The sequence below is a fragment of the Strongylocentrotus purpuratus genome, unplaced genomic scaffold, assembly GCF_000002235.5.
Source record: "Strongylocentrotus purpuratus isolate Spur 01 unplaced genomic scaffold, Spur_5.0 spur5_scaffold_4, whole genome shotgun sequence".
In the NCBI taxonomy this organism is placed as follows: Eukaryota; Metazoa; Echinodermata; class Echinoidea; order Camarodonta; family Strongylocentrotidae; genus Strongylocentrotus; species Strongylocentrotus purpuratus.
Genome location: NW_022145610.1, coordinates 6,557,464 through 6,573,290, shown reverse-complemented (window position 1 = coordinate 6,573,290; position 15,827 = coordinate 6,557,464). Strand labels below are relative to the sequence as shown.

At 36.9% G+C, this 15,827-nt stretch overlaps 1 protein-coding gene across 1 annotated transcript in view; it reads right to left on the bottom strand.

Annotated features, from left to right (window-relative positions):
* Nucleotides 1-4,415: 4,415 nt before the first annotated feature.
* The window catches only part of LOC105443362 (integrator complex subunit 5), a 33,027-nt gene continuing 21,615 nt past the window's right edge, over nucleotides 4,416-15,827 (bottom strand). The window contains exons 11-20 of the mRNA XM_030997987.1: nucleotides 14,338-14,448; nucleotides 13,628-13,895; nucleotides 11,617-11,735; nucleotides 10,147-10,381; nucleotides 9,578-9,851; nucleotides 8,835-8,905; nucleotides 8,232-8,380; nucleotides 7,130-7,234; nucleotides 6,263-6,335; nucleotides 4,416-5,603 (exon numbers count right to left, since the gene is read on the bottom strand). Of these exons, the coding sequence (XP_030853847.1) occupies nucleotides 5,497-5,603; nucleotides 6,263-6,335; nucleotides 7,130-7,234; nucleotides 8,232-8,380; nucleotides 8,835-8,905; nucleotides 9,578-9,851; nucleotides 10,147-10,381; nucleotides 11,617-11,735; nucleotides 13,628-13,895; nucleotides 14,338-14,448 (1,512 nt within the window). The 3' untranslated portion in view covers nucleotides 4,416-5,496. The remainder of the gene's footprint in view (nucleotides 5,604-6,262; nucleotides 6,336-7,129; nucleotides 7,235-8,231; nucleotides 8,381-8,834; nucleotides 8,906-9,577; nucleotides 9,852-10,146; nucleotides 10,382-11,616; nucleotides 11,736-13,627; nucleotides 13,896-14,337; nucleotides 14,449-15,827) is intronic.

The following is a 15,827-nucleotide window of genomic DNA, read 5'->3' as shown; positions in this document are numbered from 1 at the left end:
GTATTGACTGTTATGAGCCAGACGCTAGGGCATTCATTGTGTGTTGAATGACATTCATTGATGCCCTTTCGGCACACAATACTTTTGTTTTCATACCTCGTTTCATATTGCCTTTCAGTGTGATAACAAAATCCAAAGTCCAGATTAGTCTCTTTTAGGCATATTTGTAAACAAAATGATGTAAAGAAAAAAAAAATGTACCTCTCCATAAAATCAAGTTTGAAAACTTAATTAATTGTAATTGCAGAACAATGCAGATTTGATGGTTTGTACTGTTTTAATCACTTGGTTTGGGTTAAGTATGGTAACACACTTTTAATTTGATGCAAACCAAGCGTAAACCTTGAATGAGGTTTAAAGGGAGACGGTCGTCATTTCCATGTGCTGAAGATCATAATTCGCTGACACCAGACTTGGTGGAAATACCATTAATAGGGGTAAAAGTCTCGCACACAGCAAACCTGTGGTCCCATCAAGAACTATACCCCCTAGTCTCTCCAAGAGTATTTGTCCGAGAGAAATGTAAGATAATGACTTTACCATAAGGAGTATGGATGGAAAATGCAGACCATTACACATGCAAAAGCCTGTTGGTCATAAATCTGAAGGCTAATCCCTGTGATTGACAATGACAACACCTGCTCTTGGTTAAATTTACCCGAATGGTGTCGAATTCCCCATGAGAGCACAATACATGTAGATGTAGATGTAGATGTATGTGTCTTTAACTGCTCTTGGTTAAATTTACCCGAATGGTGTCGAATTCCCCATGAGAGCACAATACATGTAGATGTAGATGTAGATGTATGTGTCTTTAACTGCTCTTGGTTAAATTTACCCGAATGGTGTCGAATTCCCCATGAGAGACACATACATGTAGATGTATGTGTCTTTAACTTGCTGTGTAGAACATGGGACTCTCAGTTTTAACTGTTAAATTTAATTAATATCATCATTCAAAATGTTTTCTTGTTTTATTTTACAGGGTTACTTTTTAGACATTTGAGGTTGAGTCATTTTGTAATGCAAATTGTTTGTTTTGTTTTCTTTCATGCTTGTGTAATTCTGTGATTTAATTGAATTAAAATGCACATATATCATTATATTTCAGTCTCTGAATTTAAATGAATGTTAGAAAATAAAATGGACATGTAATGCTTTTTCCATGGAGGCTATTCTGTATACTTGTTCCAGATTCATAGGCCATGATTGAGAAGCCTAGTGCTTATCAGGTGTTCACCTGTTACAAGAATGTTAGTCAACTCTTTATTATGGTCAGCAAATGCAACATATATAGAACAAGTATGCATACCGGTAGCCATATGATTTGTGTTGTGTATTCCAGTCATTGTTGGTTGCACACTTGTACTATGAATAGCTATAGAAGGGTGTACGTACGTGTATGTAGAGTCAGCGCCCTTCTGGCTCTCAGCCGACATTATTACCAGAAATTAGAATGACTTACTTTTTAAAATAAATTTCATGGCAGTGCATGTATTTCAAAGTGTACTATAATTGCTTGTTTAAGTATACACATCAATATTTTTGAAAATTCTCATGTACAAAGAGACTACATGAAATTAAATGCAATGTGTGAACTGATGAAATGGTGATCTTCGTAAAGCTGGCATTTGCATTTTTGTTATTACTCATTAAGCCTCGTTCAATATGCAGCTGTAAACCGCAGCGATTATAAAAAGATGTCAGTGTGATACACTATTCACATTTCTGTATCTATTCTTATATAACACACAGCTCTGTGAAAACATGGAAAGCCTTTGTCGCATACATACAGTTGCCAACCTGCTGCGGTTTACCGTTACGTATCTGAACGAGACCTTTATACATATGATCATATGATCATAAGAAAAACATGAATATTATTAGTGGTGCCTTTTTATATTGAATTCTGATAGAAGTCATTGTTTTTTCTCTTGTGTGTGTATACAAGAAGATTTGGGAGCTGCATTTTCTACCCAAATCTTTTATCAGTAAGAAATTTGCAATGCACAGTTTTCCACACCCAATGTAAATACTGTATTCAAATATTTTACTTGTTACTAAATGTCAAAGGCCAGCTTATGCATGAAGTTGGAGTCTTTAGGTACATGTATCGGTATGTTCTGGAAATGACGAGGAGTAAACAAAAATACATCTTGGAAATTTTGCAAAACTGAATATAAAAATTAATGTTCACAATCATTTTCACTAAAGAAAAAAAATCTTAAGATGATGCTGTTCCACATATGTCTTCTTCATTAGATATTTCAGGGAATTACCAAGAATTTCATAAGGTATGAACCTTATGAAAATTATAATTTCCTAATGATTTTTAATTATTAATTAATCAGACCATTTCTATCAAAATTTCCGGAACACAAGTTTTATCCTGTAATGAGAATATATAAGAAGACAATGCTACGCAATGCATTCAAAAAGAAGTTATTTGAATTTATCTTGTGGATTAAGAGAGGATTGTTTTCTCAAATGTAAATTCTGAAAGTTTTATATTTATAAATGATTATGTGATCTAAACTAGCTACTTTATTGTTACATGAATGTGTAATCTGGTATGTGCCTTTGATGATAACCCAAAGTTACTTGAACGGAAGTAAACCCTGATATTCAGTGGGTTTTAATAAAAGCAGAAAATTGGATAAACAGATCAGTGAAAGCTAGAGCAATATCAGATAAACAATGAGGAAGTTTTAAATTTTGAAGTTGTAAGCCAACACAAATTACCAACACTGATGAACCTTGCGAGCTCCGAGAATGTCATAAATGTTCATTTTCTTGGTTCATTTATTGATGAAGAAATATATTTATGTCGTACATGGGTTTTGGAAAAGCATAGACATTTGTGAATTATATAGTACAGAGCAAATGGAAGAGGATCTCCCAAGATGCATCACAGAGTTGCCAATTTGTGTCTGAATGATTCAATTTCAAAAATGCATAACTTTATTTACTGTAAATCAGAATATTGCTCAAACTTTCACTGATCCGTTTCCCCAATACTTCAGCTTCTATTACAACCGACTTAATATCAGGGTGGACTTCCCCTTTAATAAGCTCTGATTAATTAAGTGCAGAGAAGTCTATTCTGTGAATACAATAAATATTTTGTGAAGGAAATATGTTTTTTCTCACTTCTTGCCTTAAACGTAAAATACTCTTTATTGTCCTAATTATTTTTGTATGCATGTATCTGTGATATTGAGAATGTGCAAGCAATGTTTTTATACACTTCTAATTGGACTCGATGGACTAAAGTTGCTGGAACTCCTGTCGTAATTGGCTTAGTTTTTTAAGTTGCAAGGTAGAATGAAAACTTGCATATAGGTAAAGTGTGCATTTCGTCATGGCTTTGGCATTAAAGATGAAGTTGAGTTCTGGTCATGCGATAGCATTGTGGAATCGATCAGAAAAGGTTGATCATCTAGCATATAAGTATTCGTGTGTATTGCAAGGTTCTGGAATCATCAAAATGATGAGAAATTTGGCCAAGTCTTGGTAAAGTTACAAGCACTGTACACAGAAAGGTGTATATGGGACTACACGAGCACGTGGCATAAAAATCTGTATATGAAGGCATTTGAAGAGCCATGCTTTTCAGAGAACATGTTTTATCTGTTGTTCTTCCAAACTTGCATAATAACAATGATAATGCTCACAAATAATTTTCACCTCTTCCCAGAACTTAACCTTCTCTTTAAAGGTATTACAAGGTATGGGGTCATGAATTCGGTTCAAATGAACACATTGAAAACATATGTGATTTTACAATATTCAATGACCGTCTTCGCGGTTGAAATCTAGTCTAAAGTGATGAAATTGTAGACTCTTTATGTTGTATAGCGCCCTCTCAAGACTGATATTACTTTAGCTCTAAAACATTGTTTCTTGACTAGGATCGACCAATTTGCTATTTCTTGTTGGAAATTATATATCAGAAGTGCATATTCTGAGATTTGCATGGCCGCAGCTACCATAGAATGGCCTAGGGGGCTATTTGAAATATTTGACATTTACCAGGGGCACCAGTAAATTTTATTATTCAATTTCTCGAAAGCAGAAGTGTTTTAGGGGCTGAATTTTCTAGTGCTTATAATACATCCACAGGGGCATCCAAATACATCAAAATTGTAAAGAATTACTATCAATCCAATTTTTGAAATTTCCCAAAACTTTGCATTACCTTTAACACATGTGCATGCCAAACACCAAATTTTGTGTAAGTCTCTTCTTATTCTAGTCTAACTTGTACCATTAAAAAAAAATGACAGGGATATAGACAAATAACAAATTAAAAATGGATGGTTAATAATCTTGGTTTTAAAATACGGTTTTGAAATTATGAGTAACAACCTTCGGCTCAGCGCAATAGCACGTCTGCATTACCAAAACAGGCAATGTGCTTAACAAAATACAAAACAAGAAATTAAGACTCATTTTGCAGAAGTATTTTAATACAAAATATCTACAGACATATTTACAATATTATGTAACTTTTCCCACCAATTTCACATGAAATATTGTTATTTTATTCTGAATGTTTCCAATTGTATTTTCTCAAGTCTCGATTCACATGAGGTATCAAATACGGGAATGAAAGAATGGTAGTGGTTATTTTACCCGACTGCTAAGAAAGCATAAATGCTTGTAAGCATAAATGCTTGTAAGATCAAAAGCAACATCTAAATGATTGTTCTTGTTCTGAAGCAATATTCAGGGATAAAACTTTTCAAAGAAAATATCCTTGGACATTTTAAATCGCTATTAAAGAAAGATGCATGTACATGTGTGCTTAGTACTGAATAAGCCCGTTTACACAACCCAAACACCATTTAGAACAATAGTCAATATTTTGACTGCCATTTACACTACTGGAAAAAGCCAGAAAAATGGTGGTGATTGCTCATTACACTTTCTTGGTGGTTAGTGCGCATATGCCACTTGTCGCTGCTCTGCATGTGATCACACACAAAGAAACACAGATTCGTACCGAAGTTCAAGAGCAGGCAGGTAGTTGCTGCAACTACCGAACTAACACATAGAATGTGAGAAAATTCAATGATTTTTGCTTGCAGTGTAAATGCAGCTACTGACAGTGTGAATGGGTTTTAGGTTAAGATTAGGGTCATCTTGACAAGTCCAGGGGTCATCATTAGGAATAGGTTTGGTTAACTTAGAAATTGAATGCAATGCATGTGTTATACACCCATCAAATATGGGATTTCTTTAGAGCTGCTTTCAAGGTATGGTGTATTAGCGCAGTTCTTATTTCTTGTCAAATTGATTGACATCAATTATTACAACTAAACCTAATTAAACGCAGGCTTTGAATGTGTTCAGAATGTGAAGCAACTGGGCCAAAAGCCAGGGTAATGCTCATACGTTTTTAGGCACCTTTATTTATTCTGGTCGATGTGTTTGCATAATGCATGTAACCAGTAGTATATTGAGCCTGCTAAAAAGGCTGTACTGTGTACACATTTAAATCTGAGTTGGAACAGGACAGAGATGGGCGTAGAGATGACCAAACTTATGGATACTTCGATGGACTAGACTCCTTACAACCTCAGCGTACTTGGACACCAATTCTGCCAACAGGATGAGAAATACAGAAAGAGACAATTTTAAAAATAATCCACTCTTTTGACTCATAAGCAAAGAAAACAAAAATGATTAAAGTATTTGCAAATTAGGGAGCCACGTCAAACTACATACATTATAATTTCACTTGAAATTTATTGCCCCATCTCAATTTTTGGCAAGCATTACAATCAGTTTGTGACATTTTGGAAATTTCTTTTTGACAAAAGACTAGAGGAAAATGCTTACAAATCTTAACAATATTGTATACTAAAGTGGAGTATTAAGCAAATGAGGTGATAACTAATTCATAACATTTGTTTGATGATGATTGTTTTACCCAACTGCTAAGAAAGCATGTACTGGTATATGGTTGTAAGTAAATAACCAGGGGAACAACAGCTATAAATACTCTCTGAGGGCGAGGATTTACCAAAGGGCAAGAGCACATTGACTTGGTTTGAACCCGGCAGCTCCCGGTTCGGTCCACTGCTCTACCACTGAGCCATCGCTGATAGTCCGAAGGGTATTAACTAAGTGCTGTTCATGACTTGGCTTTTAGCAGGTGAAATCACTTTTTAATTCTCTCATTTCTACTTGACCTGAATAAATCACCTGCGTAGAGAAAGGGCACCAAACCATACAAAAGTAATAAAGAGATGATTACCTTGCGGGAAAGCTCTGGAGGGTAAGCCTTGTTCATCAGTTTCAATGAAGACTTCTGCTATGGGTGGGTTATCCTACAAGGATATATATACACAAAGGGGTAAGAGCAAAATAAGTGAATCATATTCTCCTTTTTACATTTTGCTCTCAAGGATCATCTTGTGAGAAGGGGATTGGAACAAAGTTTAATACTAAACATTAACTTTTTTTGTAAAAAAAAATAAGGAAATTTATCATAGTTATCTCACAAAATTGCCACTAAAGCGATTAAAGTCGTGCTAATAACACCCCTACTAGGAAGTATTCTCTATTCTATATGGACAGCAGTTGAAGATACATGGAGTGGGGGGAGGGGGGGGGGGTCATATCCTGAGAGCAGATGCCCGAGGTACTGTCCTGTGGTTAGATGTTTGGGAGTAGATATCAAAAGATAAACATCTGAGGGGTAGTTATCTGGGGGTAATAGTAGTAAGGGGGTCAGGAGTCATGGGGATAGATGTCCTAGCATCATGCTGAAGAGCTTGGGCTGATAAGCTTACTAACCTGAAGGAATGTCCATATGTAACAGAGACGGGTGTATATACACCTTTCCAGGATGTTAATTTCTGAGGGGTAGTTCACCTAGCGGGGTAGTTGCCCAGAGGTAAGTTTCCTTAGGTAAGTTGTCCTAAAGATCAAGTTGTCGGGGTAAAATTGTCCAGGGTGTTCTTAAATTATATTAGAGAGCTCAGGCTCCTCAGTGAGGCTATACTAAACTAAGGAATGCCATATGCCAATGTCCAGGGAGGGAGGGGAGGGGGGAGGGTGTCCCAGAGTATGGGGTTGTCCTGGGGTTAGCTCTCCCAGGGAGGCAGTACGTCATACTCACCGTTAGGAATGCCCATATGTTACTGAGAAGGACGTAGACCTCTCTAGGAGTGAGTTCACTGAAGATTGGATGACACTGGTTCAGGGGTGGGGGAAGGAATCCAGCCTAAACAAAGCAAATCAAAACAAGCATTGATGAACTTCAAAAATAGAAAATGGCCCTACAAAAAAGGTTTTGCATGTTCATAAGACTGAGCTATTCATAGATATTGAAATGCACATCTGATATGCTTTTCCTAGACAAAAATCTCAAATAGGCCTATTTTAAAAGAAGCTGAAAAGTCAACCTCTAAATGCACTAGCTTTGGAGACTCTGCTCTCTTTAAATTTGGAAAAATGCAGAACTGTACTATACTCACAACAAATAAGAATTATCAATGCCTCATTATGTGGAGATGCCAACGGGTCACATCACATTATGTGTTAAAACAATGGGGCATAGTTTTGTTTTCGATAAAAAGCTTTATGAACATGATGGCAATGTGCCATCATGTTCATAAAGCTTTTTATCGAAAACAAAAAATGCTAAATTTCTGAAAAATTAGCTCTCGGCCAATCAAGTGCCATGATTTCAGTAGCTTATAACAGTTATTTTAATTTTGTATTGATAATAAGTTTTATGAAACAGTGCAAGATCATTTATCGCTATCTGAGCCTTGTGGGGGGGGGGGGTAGGACCAAAAGGATTACAATACTTCATAATATTTGTATTTTTGTCCACAATTCATTCAACTTAACTTTATCAGGAATACTTCATCGGGTCCTTTCATTTTATTAACACTTCAGTTTCTTTCTCGTTCGCTAAACTTGCAATTTTGCACAACACAATCGGCACCACGTGACGGAAGGATCATTGCTTTCTGCAACACGATGGCTTTGCAAAATTACCCATTATCGGCCTTAATCAGCTCCTTGACAATCACTTCAATCACTTAAAAAATCTAGAGGCCGTTGGCAATATCTATTCTATGATGAATACAATATGGCACAGGGATATTAATATTAGTGTGGCATATTAAGAGTGTAAACCAGAAAAGGAAATTTCTTTTGAGATTTATTCTTGGATTGACAGTTGGTGTTTGGTGTGCTTGTGAGGGTCTTACCAGGTTCATACAGTGGACAAGACGACAGGTGACCAGAAGATGACCTTTGGAATCCCCTGCAGTCTCATCACGGGATGACTCCCAGTGAGAGATGAGTGTTGCCATAACACTGTACAATAGACCAGAGCAGTAGCACAGTGCTGGCTTGGCTAAACAGAAACAAACATAAAAACATACTAATCTCCACAAAAGATACTACAGTGAAACCTGTATATAAAGACCACTTAAGTGCAACATGCATAGTGGTCTTTATAGGCAGATGGTCTTTAAGTACAGGTTCCTTTAGTACAGGTTTCAATGAGAAAACAGGACCAAGGGAAAAGAAAAATGTGTTCTTTATAGACAGGTGGTGGCTAAGGCAGGTTTGACTGCATTTAACTTATTCGGATTATCTAAAGATTTAACAGTAAAAAAACAACACTTAAAGCAATGTTTCTCTGAATAAAGATATTATCTTTACTTTATAACCATTGACATTATTGTCAAGATGCTTTTCACAAGCACAAGGTAATGGCACTCATTTCTGTACATATGTACACTGTGGGTGATTTTAATATGGATGATATATTAGACATCACAAGTCAGTCATTGATTCATACTCACCTCTTGAAATGATTTCCAGGACGTCCCACGTAAAAGGATACTCATCAACCCTCTTCTTAATACTCAAATCCCTGAACGAATTAAAGCAAAACAGGAAGGACAAACCAGTTTAAAAACTGTAGGTTGCATAGGCTTATTAACAGGCTTTTCAATTGTATATAAGAAACACTAATATTTTACAAAATAATTGTCTTTGTATAAGGTTAATAGCTTCTGATGAGGTTTGAAATGTATAAATAACATTCTACAATATGTTAGGTCTAAAGTTTTTGTTTTTAAGTAATCATTTTACCAACAGACAAGTGAGATTGACAGAGAGAGAGAGAGGGGAGAGAGAGAGAGGGGGGAGGGAGGTAGGGGGAGGGAGGTAGGGAGAGAGAGGGAGAGAGAGAAAGGGAAGAAGAGAAGTCCAAAATGTTGGCTCTATGAGATTATTTTGTAAAATATCACTGACAATTGGAGCAAACAGGAGTGTCAAGAGAGGAGGAGAGACTGAGAAAGAGGGAGGGAGGAGAAATAATGAGAGAGAGAGAGAGAGAGGAAAAGAGAATTATATAGGGGAAAGGGAGAGAAAGAGCTAGAGTGTGGGAGAGAGTGGGAGGGGGGGGGGGAGAAAGAACAAATAGCAAAGAGAGAAAGAGAGACAGAGCACAAACAAGGGAGAGAGAGAGAGGACAGAGAAAGGGTGAGCATGAGTGAAACAAACAGACAGACAGATAGACCAAGTATCCATGTATGTCAACCTTTCAATGGTATGCTTAATCATCTCCTCGTCTGGCCAGTATTCCTCTGAATGGCTCACATCAGGACACAGAATCTCCATCAGTGTCTCTGCCATGAGCTTCCCTGTAGCTCTGGCTACAGGCTGCCTGGATGCTTGCTGAATGCCCTGTGCCCTGGGGTCCAAGGGGAGCAGATGGGTGTTACCAGCCTTTATGAGGGGGCAGGGCGTGGTCTCACGTGGGCGCAGGAGGAGATGGCCTCTACCAGCAGGCGAGAGTTGGTCTGTTTCGTTTCCTACAAATTTGTAGACAGAAAAAATGACAGATGTATTACATTCGGCCTTTTTTCTATTAAATGCAAATACAAAACTGGGTCATGACTCTGGACACTCAAAGAGTATTTATAATGCTCTTCTGAGACTTACATGACATGCTTTGAAATTATCTTCTTCTTTTTTTCTCTCCCATTGGCGATTAATGCCAACTCTTCTTAAACTTATTATAAAAAAGATGATGACAATAATAACACTACAATCCCTAAAATGACGTTAAAATAATAATAATATTGTTACATGTAAAAAGTATCTAACTTACAATATCTGACACAGCTTGTCCAGGCAGCTTCTTCCTAGCCCCCTGTCCAATAATGCCTGAATGGAATGCTGTAGATGCACTTCTAGGGACTGTCAGAGACCCGGAGAACTTCTGGTTGTGTTTTAGTAGATAAGCTGATCCGAGAGAAGATTCCATCATGGAAGATTGTGAGCGGGACTGAGGGTGCTGGGCAGAGTGATTACTCGCATTGGCAAACAGTTGCGAATTATGCTGAGGGACGGGGTAAATATAAATACAAGAGTAAAATGCAGTGTGTAAGCCATCTTTAAAGGGGAAGTCCAAAGTTGGTTTTAATAGAAGCAGAAAAATGCGAGGAAGAAGTCCTTGAAAGTTTGAGCAAAATCTGATTGAAAATTAATAAAAGTTAAGGATGTTGCGATCAATTAAAGATAAATTGGCAACAAATGACTGTGACGTATCTTATTATTGGTGACGGAACAGAATTGTTTCATACAGGCGTTGTGTAGAAACATATTTGCAATGATTGTATTTAGGGTGCATGTATGATTTTAAATTTTCTTTCAGGTAAATAGACATTTCTGAATTTTTTCCAGAAAGCTCGCATAATGCGTCACATAGTTGCCAATATGTGATTGATTGATCCGACTTCAAAATTGATGTCTTTTTGATTTTTTAATGAATTTTGCTCAAACATTCACTGACCTAGACATAACTCTAAATCATAAATCTCTGTTTCCGTACCAAATACCAACACAACATGTCACAGTACTGCCCTACCAAAAGATCACAATTCAAGAGGCCATGAATGTGTTTAAAAAAGTGTCTCTGATAGCAAATGTTTTATTCCACAAGTCTTGTATTCAGGCATACAATGTCCGGATTTCTGTTTGGACTCGGAGGAAAATGGATTATCTGTCATCTTTGGTTTTAAAAACTGCCTTGTTTACTATCAATATTATTATTAAATCGGCGCCTTCAACTGCAACTCTAAGTAAACTCGTGTGAGTTTTTGGAGACGGACCTGGGATACGGTGGTGAAAAAAAAAAAAATTTAAATAAAAAATAAAATAATAAACATGGCGTCCGAGTAGTTGAATATTCGCCTGTAAGCCTGGGAGTGTACTCGAGTACCTCATTACACGGTTATGCACAGCCTTAACAAACACCTCTGAATTCAAAGACGAGTCAGCAGAGAAAAGCAAAACATTGGCACAAGAGAGATTTTGAGAAGCTCCTGGTATCACGAAGAATACCCACTGGAACATTCTCATAATAACTTTTTAAGTCCCAAGTATAAGAAGGAATAAAGCCAGTGTTCTTACCACTTGCACAGACCCGACGAGTAAGGATCTGAGAACGATGGATTGAGCAAGTATAAGAAGGAATAAAGCGAGTGTTCTTACCACTTGCACAGACCCGACGAGTAAGGATCTGAGAACGATGGATTGAGCAAGTATAAGAAGGAATAAAGCGAGTTTTCTTACCACTTGCACAGACCCGACGAGTAAGGCTCTGAGAACAATGGATTGGGCGGTGGTATGACTGCATAAGAAGGTTAAATAACTGCTGCATGTTTCCAAGGTCTTTAACCTTTCCATGGTATCTGTAAGAGTGTGGTAAGAGTCGATAAGTCAATACATATAACAAATATATAACAAATTATAGGAAACAAATAACAAATATGAAAATTTGCAAATCTGTTGTTGGCATTATTTTCATTCAAACAGGTTTATCTAATACACATTTCATTCGTCTTGACAACGTAAAGATTGAAAGAAAGATTACTCTGTACTGCTGATTCACCCAGACCTTTGGAAAAGTTCTTTAATCTGTGGGTTAACTATATGTCATAGAATTAAAAGCATCAAGCAATGTGATCTACTGCCTCAACAAACAGCCAATATTTTGGTGTGTAAAACAAATGCCTGTGCTCTTCATATGCTTTTCACACTGGTAGAATTTTGCTTATCCCCGGACTATAGGTGGGGCTAAAGGGGTTCTTAGCCCCACCTATAGTCCTGGGTTAAGCTTAGCCCACCTTCTGTTCAGACACAAATTTACCCAAGTGGGCTAGCCCCACTTAAAGGGCAAGTCCACTCCAAAAATAACTGACTTTCAATAAAAGCAGAACAATCAGACAAACCAATCAAAATAAATTTGAGCAAAATCGGATAACTAATAAGAAAGTTATGAATTCATGTAAAACTATGGAACAATGAGAATCACACAAATAGCCAAGATGGTTATCACTTTGTGACGTCATGTCCTCACAACTTATCAATTGCTTTATATAGTTTAATCCCATTAATTTCCCTTTTTATCTCCCAAAACTTGATTTCCCCATGCCTTTGCCCAGGTTATATGATTTGTATCATATTTCATGCATGACATTTCCCAAAAACTTTTATGAATTTTGAAGAATTTATACTATTTTCTGAATATTGTATTTCATAATTATTGATTTTTATATGAATAGTTTATCAAAATTCAATTTTTCATGATTTAACTGGACAAAAATTACTCTTTATTTGTGCATCCACACAAAAACACATGACTAACAACCTAACTTGGATGCTGGTGTGAAGAAATAAGATTCTTAGGGTGAAAATAGGAAATTTATATTATCAATATAAAGAAAATAATTAGTGGATAGTGAGGATCATACATCACAGACGCATGAGTGAGTTGCCAATTTGTGTAGTGATTTTCAAAGTTTTTCATGTCATTAAAAATGCATAACTTTTTTATTAGTTATCCGATTTTGCTCAAACTTGTGTTGATTGGTTTGCCTGATTTTTTTGGTTCTATTGAAAGAAAGTTATTTTTGGAGTGGACTTGGGCTTTAAAGTGATGGGTTAGTTGGGCCTGTAAAAAGAGCAGGGCTAACTATGCAATTCCGATGCCAAGCAAATGAATGAGAACGGAAACAACAAAAAAGTCTGGTACTACGCAATGGAGCGTATCTGAGCTGGCCAGAGGTGAAGCAAGAAACCCACTGTCCAATCAGAGACGACGTATCCATTATGTATATGCATTTCCTGTGAAGCACTACTGGTGCAAAATGTCATGTTGTGTACTCTTATTGTGTACTATGCAGACTTTTCACTGGAATTTTTAAAAAATATTCTTTTCGAGGCAACTTTTATTAACAGAGTGATTATGTTTAAATTATACCCTTTTTATCATTAGTGTGAGCAAGAGCGCATCTGCAGAAAAGTTCCCTCATGAATATTCACACTATACAGCTTTTCTTATCCCGGGATAGGTGCTTAGGAACGGGACTAAAATAACGTGTGTGTAAAGTCAAGAAAGTTAGTCCGGGGCTAAGCAAAGTACAGGGCTAAGCAAAACAAGTGTGAAAAGCATATCAGTATACTAATCTTTGTGTTATAAGATACTGAAAAGTGGAACAAAATTTGCCTATTTTGTTCAATTTGACCACAGTGGTGTTTAAAGAATTCTTTGTGCCTCAAGTAGGAGTGTTTTCTCTCTTACCTGCACTATGCATTGCTGCAAAGAAGAACTCCACAGACGACTGACACAAGCAGAGCAAGGTCGACATGTCAATCAGCTCGGGTAGACCAATCAGCTTCAAGAGATCCACTGTCTGACAAGCCACGCCCAGGTCGCCATGGTGAAGCTGGCTGGCAATCATCTGGAGGTGACGGGTCAAGTGGGTGCGAAGGTGAGAGGTCATCTTGCTGGAATGGGTGCTAGTCTTGAAGGACAGCAATTTGTTGAGGTTGGTCAAGAGCTGCAGTGTCTGTCAGATAGAAACAAAAGATGTCAAATTTTATGCCACATTAAAATATTTAGCATCAGAGCCTTTTTACATTATCAAAACAAAGATTATCAAAACAAAGATTATCCTTTTTTTCAAAAATTTCTGTACAATTGCATGTCATGGTTTAATGGACTATAAGCAATGAAAACAAGCAATGTATAATAAGCTAATATATATTCAAAGAGGAAAATATATTCATGTACTCTTTATATTTGGGTGTTTACCTCACTATAGATATGGCAGTAACAATAACCTCCAATATACTGTGCAACTTTGAATTCTATCACTTTAATTATGGTGCCAAATAGATAACAAAATAATCTGTTCCATTATCTTTACTTCTTTGACCCCAATTTATGGGCCTACTGGTACTCTGAATATTCAAATAATTTGTTTATTTTCCATGCAGAGGGTTTTCTACCTGCTTTGGGGTAGTTCTCTGCAGTTGATTGACTGATTTCTGGATGGCGGCAGGGAGCACTGAAGGATAACTGGTCTCAATCTCTGTCAGGATACTGATGTATAGACCGATCTGATACCAAGAAGAGAAACCACATCCAAGGTTAAAGGTGCATAGAAGTGGGCTCTCGTGGGGAATTCAACACCATTTGGGTGTTCAGTTAAAGGTACTATGTCCCTTTTGCAGCCAACCTCAAATTCTGTAGAAATTTGCAGGAATTATAAATATGTCATGTATGTCCTATCTGTGAAATTTGAACGTTAGCAGTGTCCTAATATTCAAATTATGCAAGGAAACCCGTTTACTTGATAGACTTCACTGTCAGACACTATTGAATGACTGACTGGCTTTTTTCTTCTTTGGTAATAACATACATAAAATGAGCTGTAAAAGGTACATGAGCATTTGTCTACCGGTACATCAAAAACCCACTTCTTGTGATGGCCAAAATTAAATTGATTGAATCTTTGCGCAGCATAAAATGTATGACCATTCGGTACAATGGTCTAAAAATCAAGACTATTACTTATTGGCTCTATAGCTCCTAAGTCGATTTGACAACTAATAGTCGTTACTTTCCCACTTGAAGACATTTTCAAGCCCCACCTTTTTTAGGGAAGTTCTAAATTAGTATTATCTTTCAAATGCCTTTGAAATTTCACCTTTACATTTTTTTGGCCTGCAAATGGGACATAGTACCTTTAATCACTAGGATTAGCCTTCAGTTTGATAACTGACAAGCCTTGTATGGTATGGTAAAGTCATTATCTTACATTTCATGCACCTGAAGATTCTATAGGACTACGGGTTCACTGTGTTTGCACAGACTTGTACAGACTATTAATGGTATTTCCACCAAGTGTGAGCTAGTTAGGGCCTTAACCCTCTCCCTGTAATATGCACATTGTCGACATTGAAATGGAGTAGGAGAAAGTCCACTTGCACGAGATGGCGTCGCAATAGTTCTTCACATTCCTCCTCTACATCAACATTGCTTTCATCATTATCATTACCACTCTCAAAACCCTTACCACTGTCATCATAATGATCACTATCATCATCTCAATCGTCATGATCATCACTAAAATCTTTACCATCATCATGATCACAATCATCATCCTCCTCACCATGTTCCCTCCTCAAATCATCATCACCATCATCATCATCATCATCATGTTCCATCCTCAAATCATCATCATCATTATCATCATCATCATCATCATCATCATCATCATCACCATCATCACCATCATCATCATCCCTACCTTAGCTTGGTTAGATTCATTGATAACTTTCGTCATCACCACCACCACCATCATCATCGTGATTATGATCATCATCATCATTGTCGTCGTTGTCGTCATCATCACCATCACCACTTTCATTACCATCAACCATCATTCACCATCATCATCACCATCCCTACCTTAGCTCGGTTAGATTTATTGATA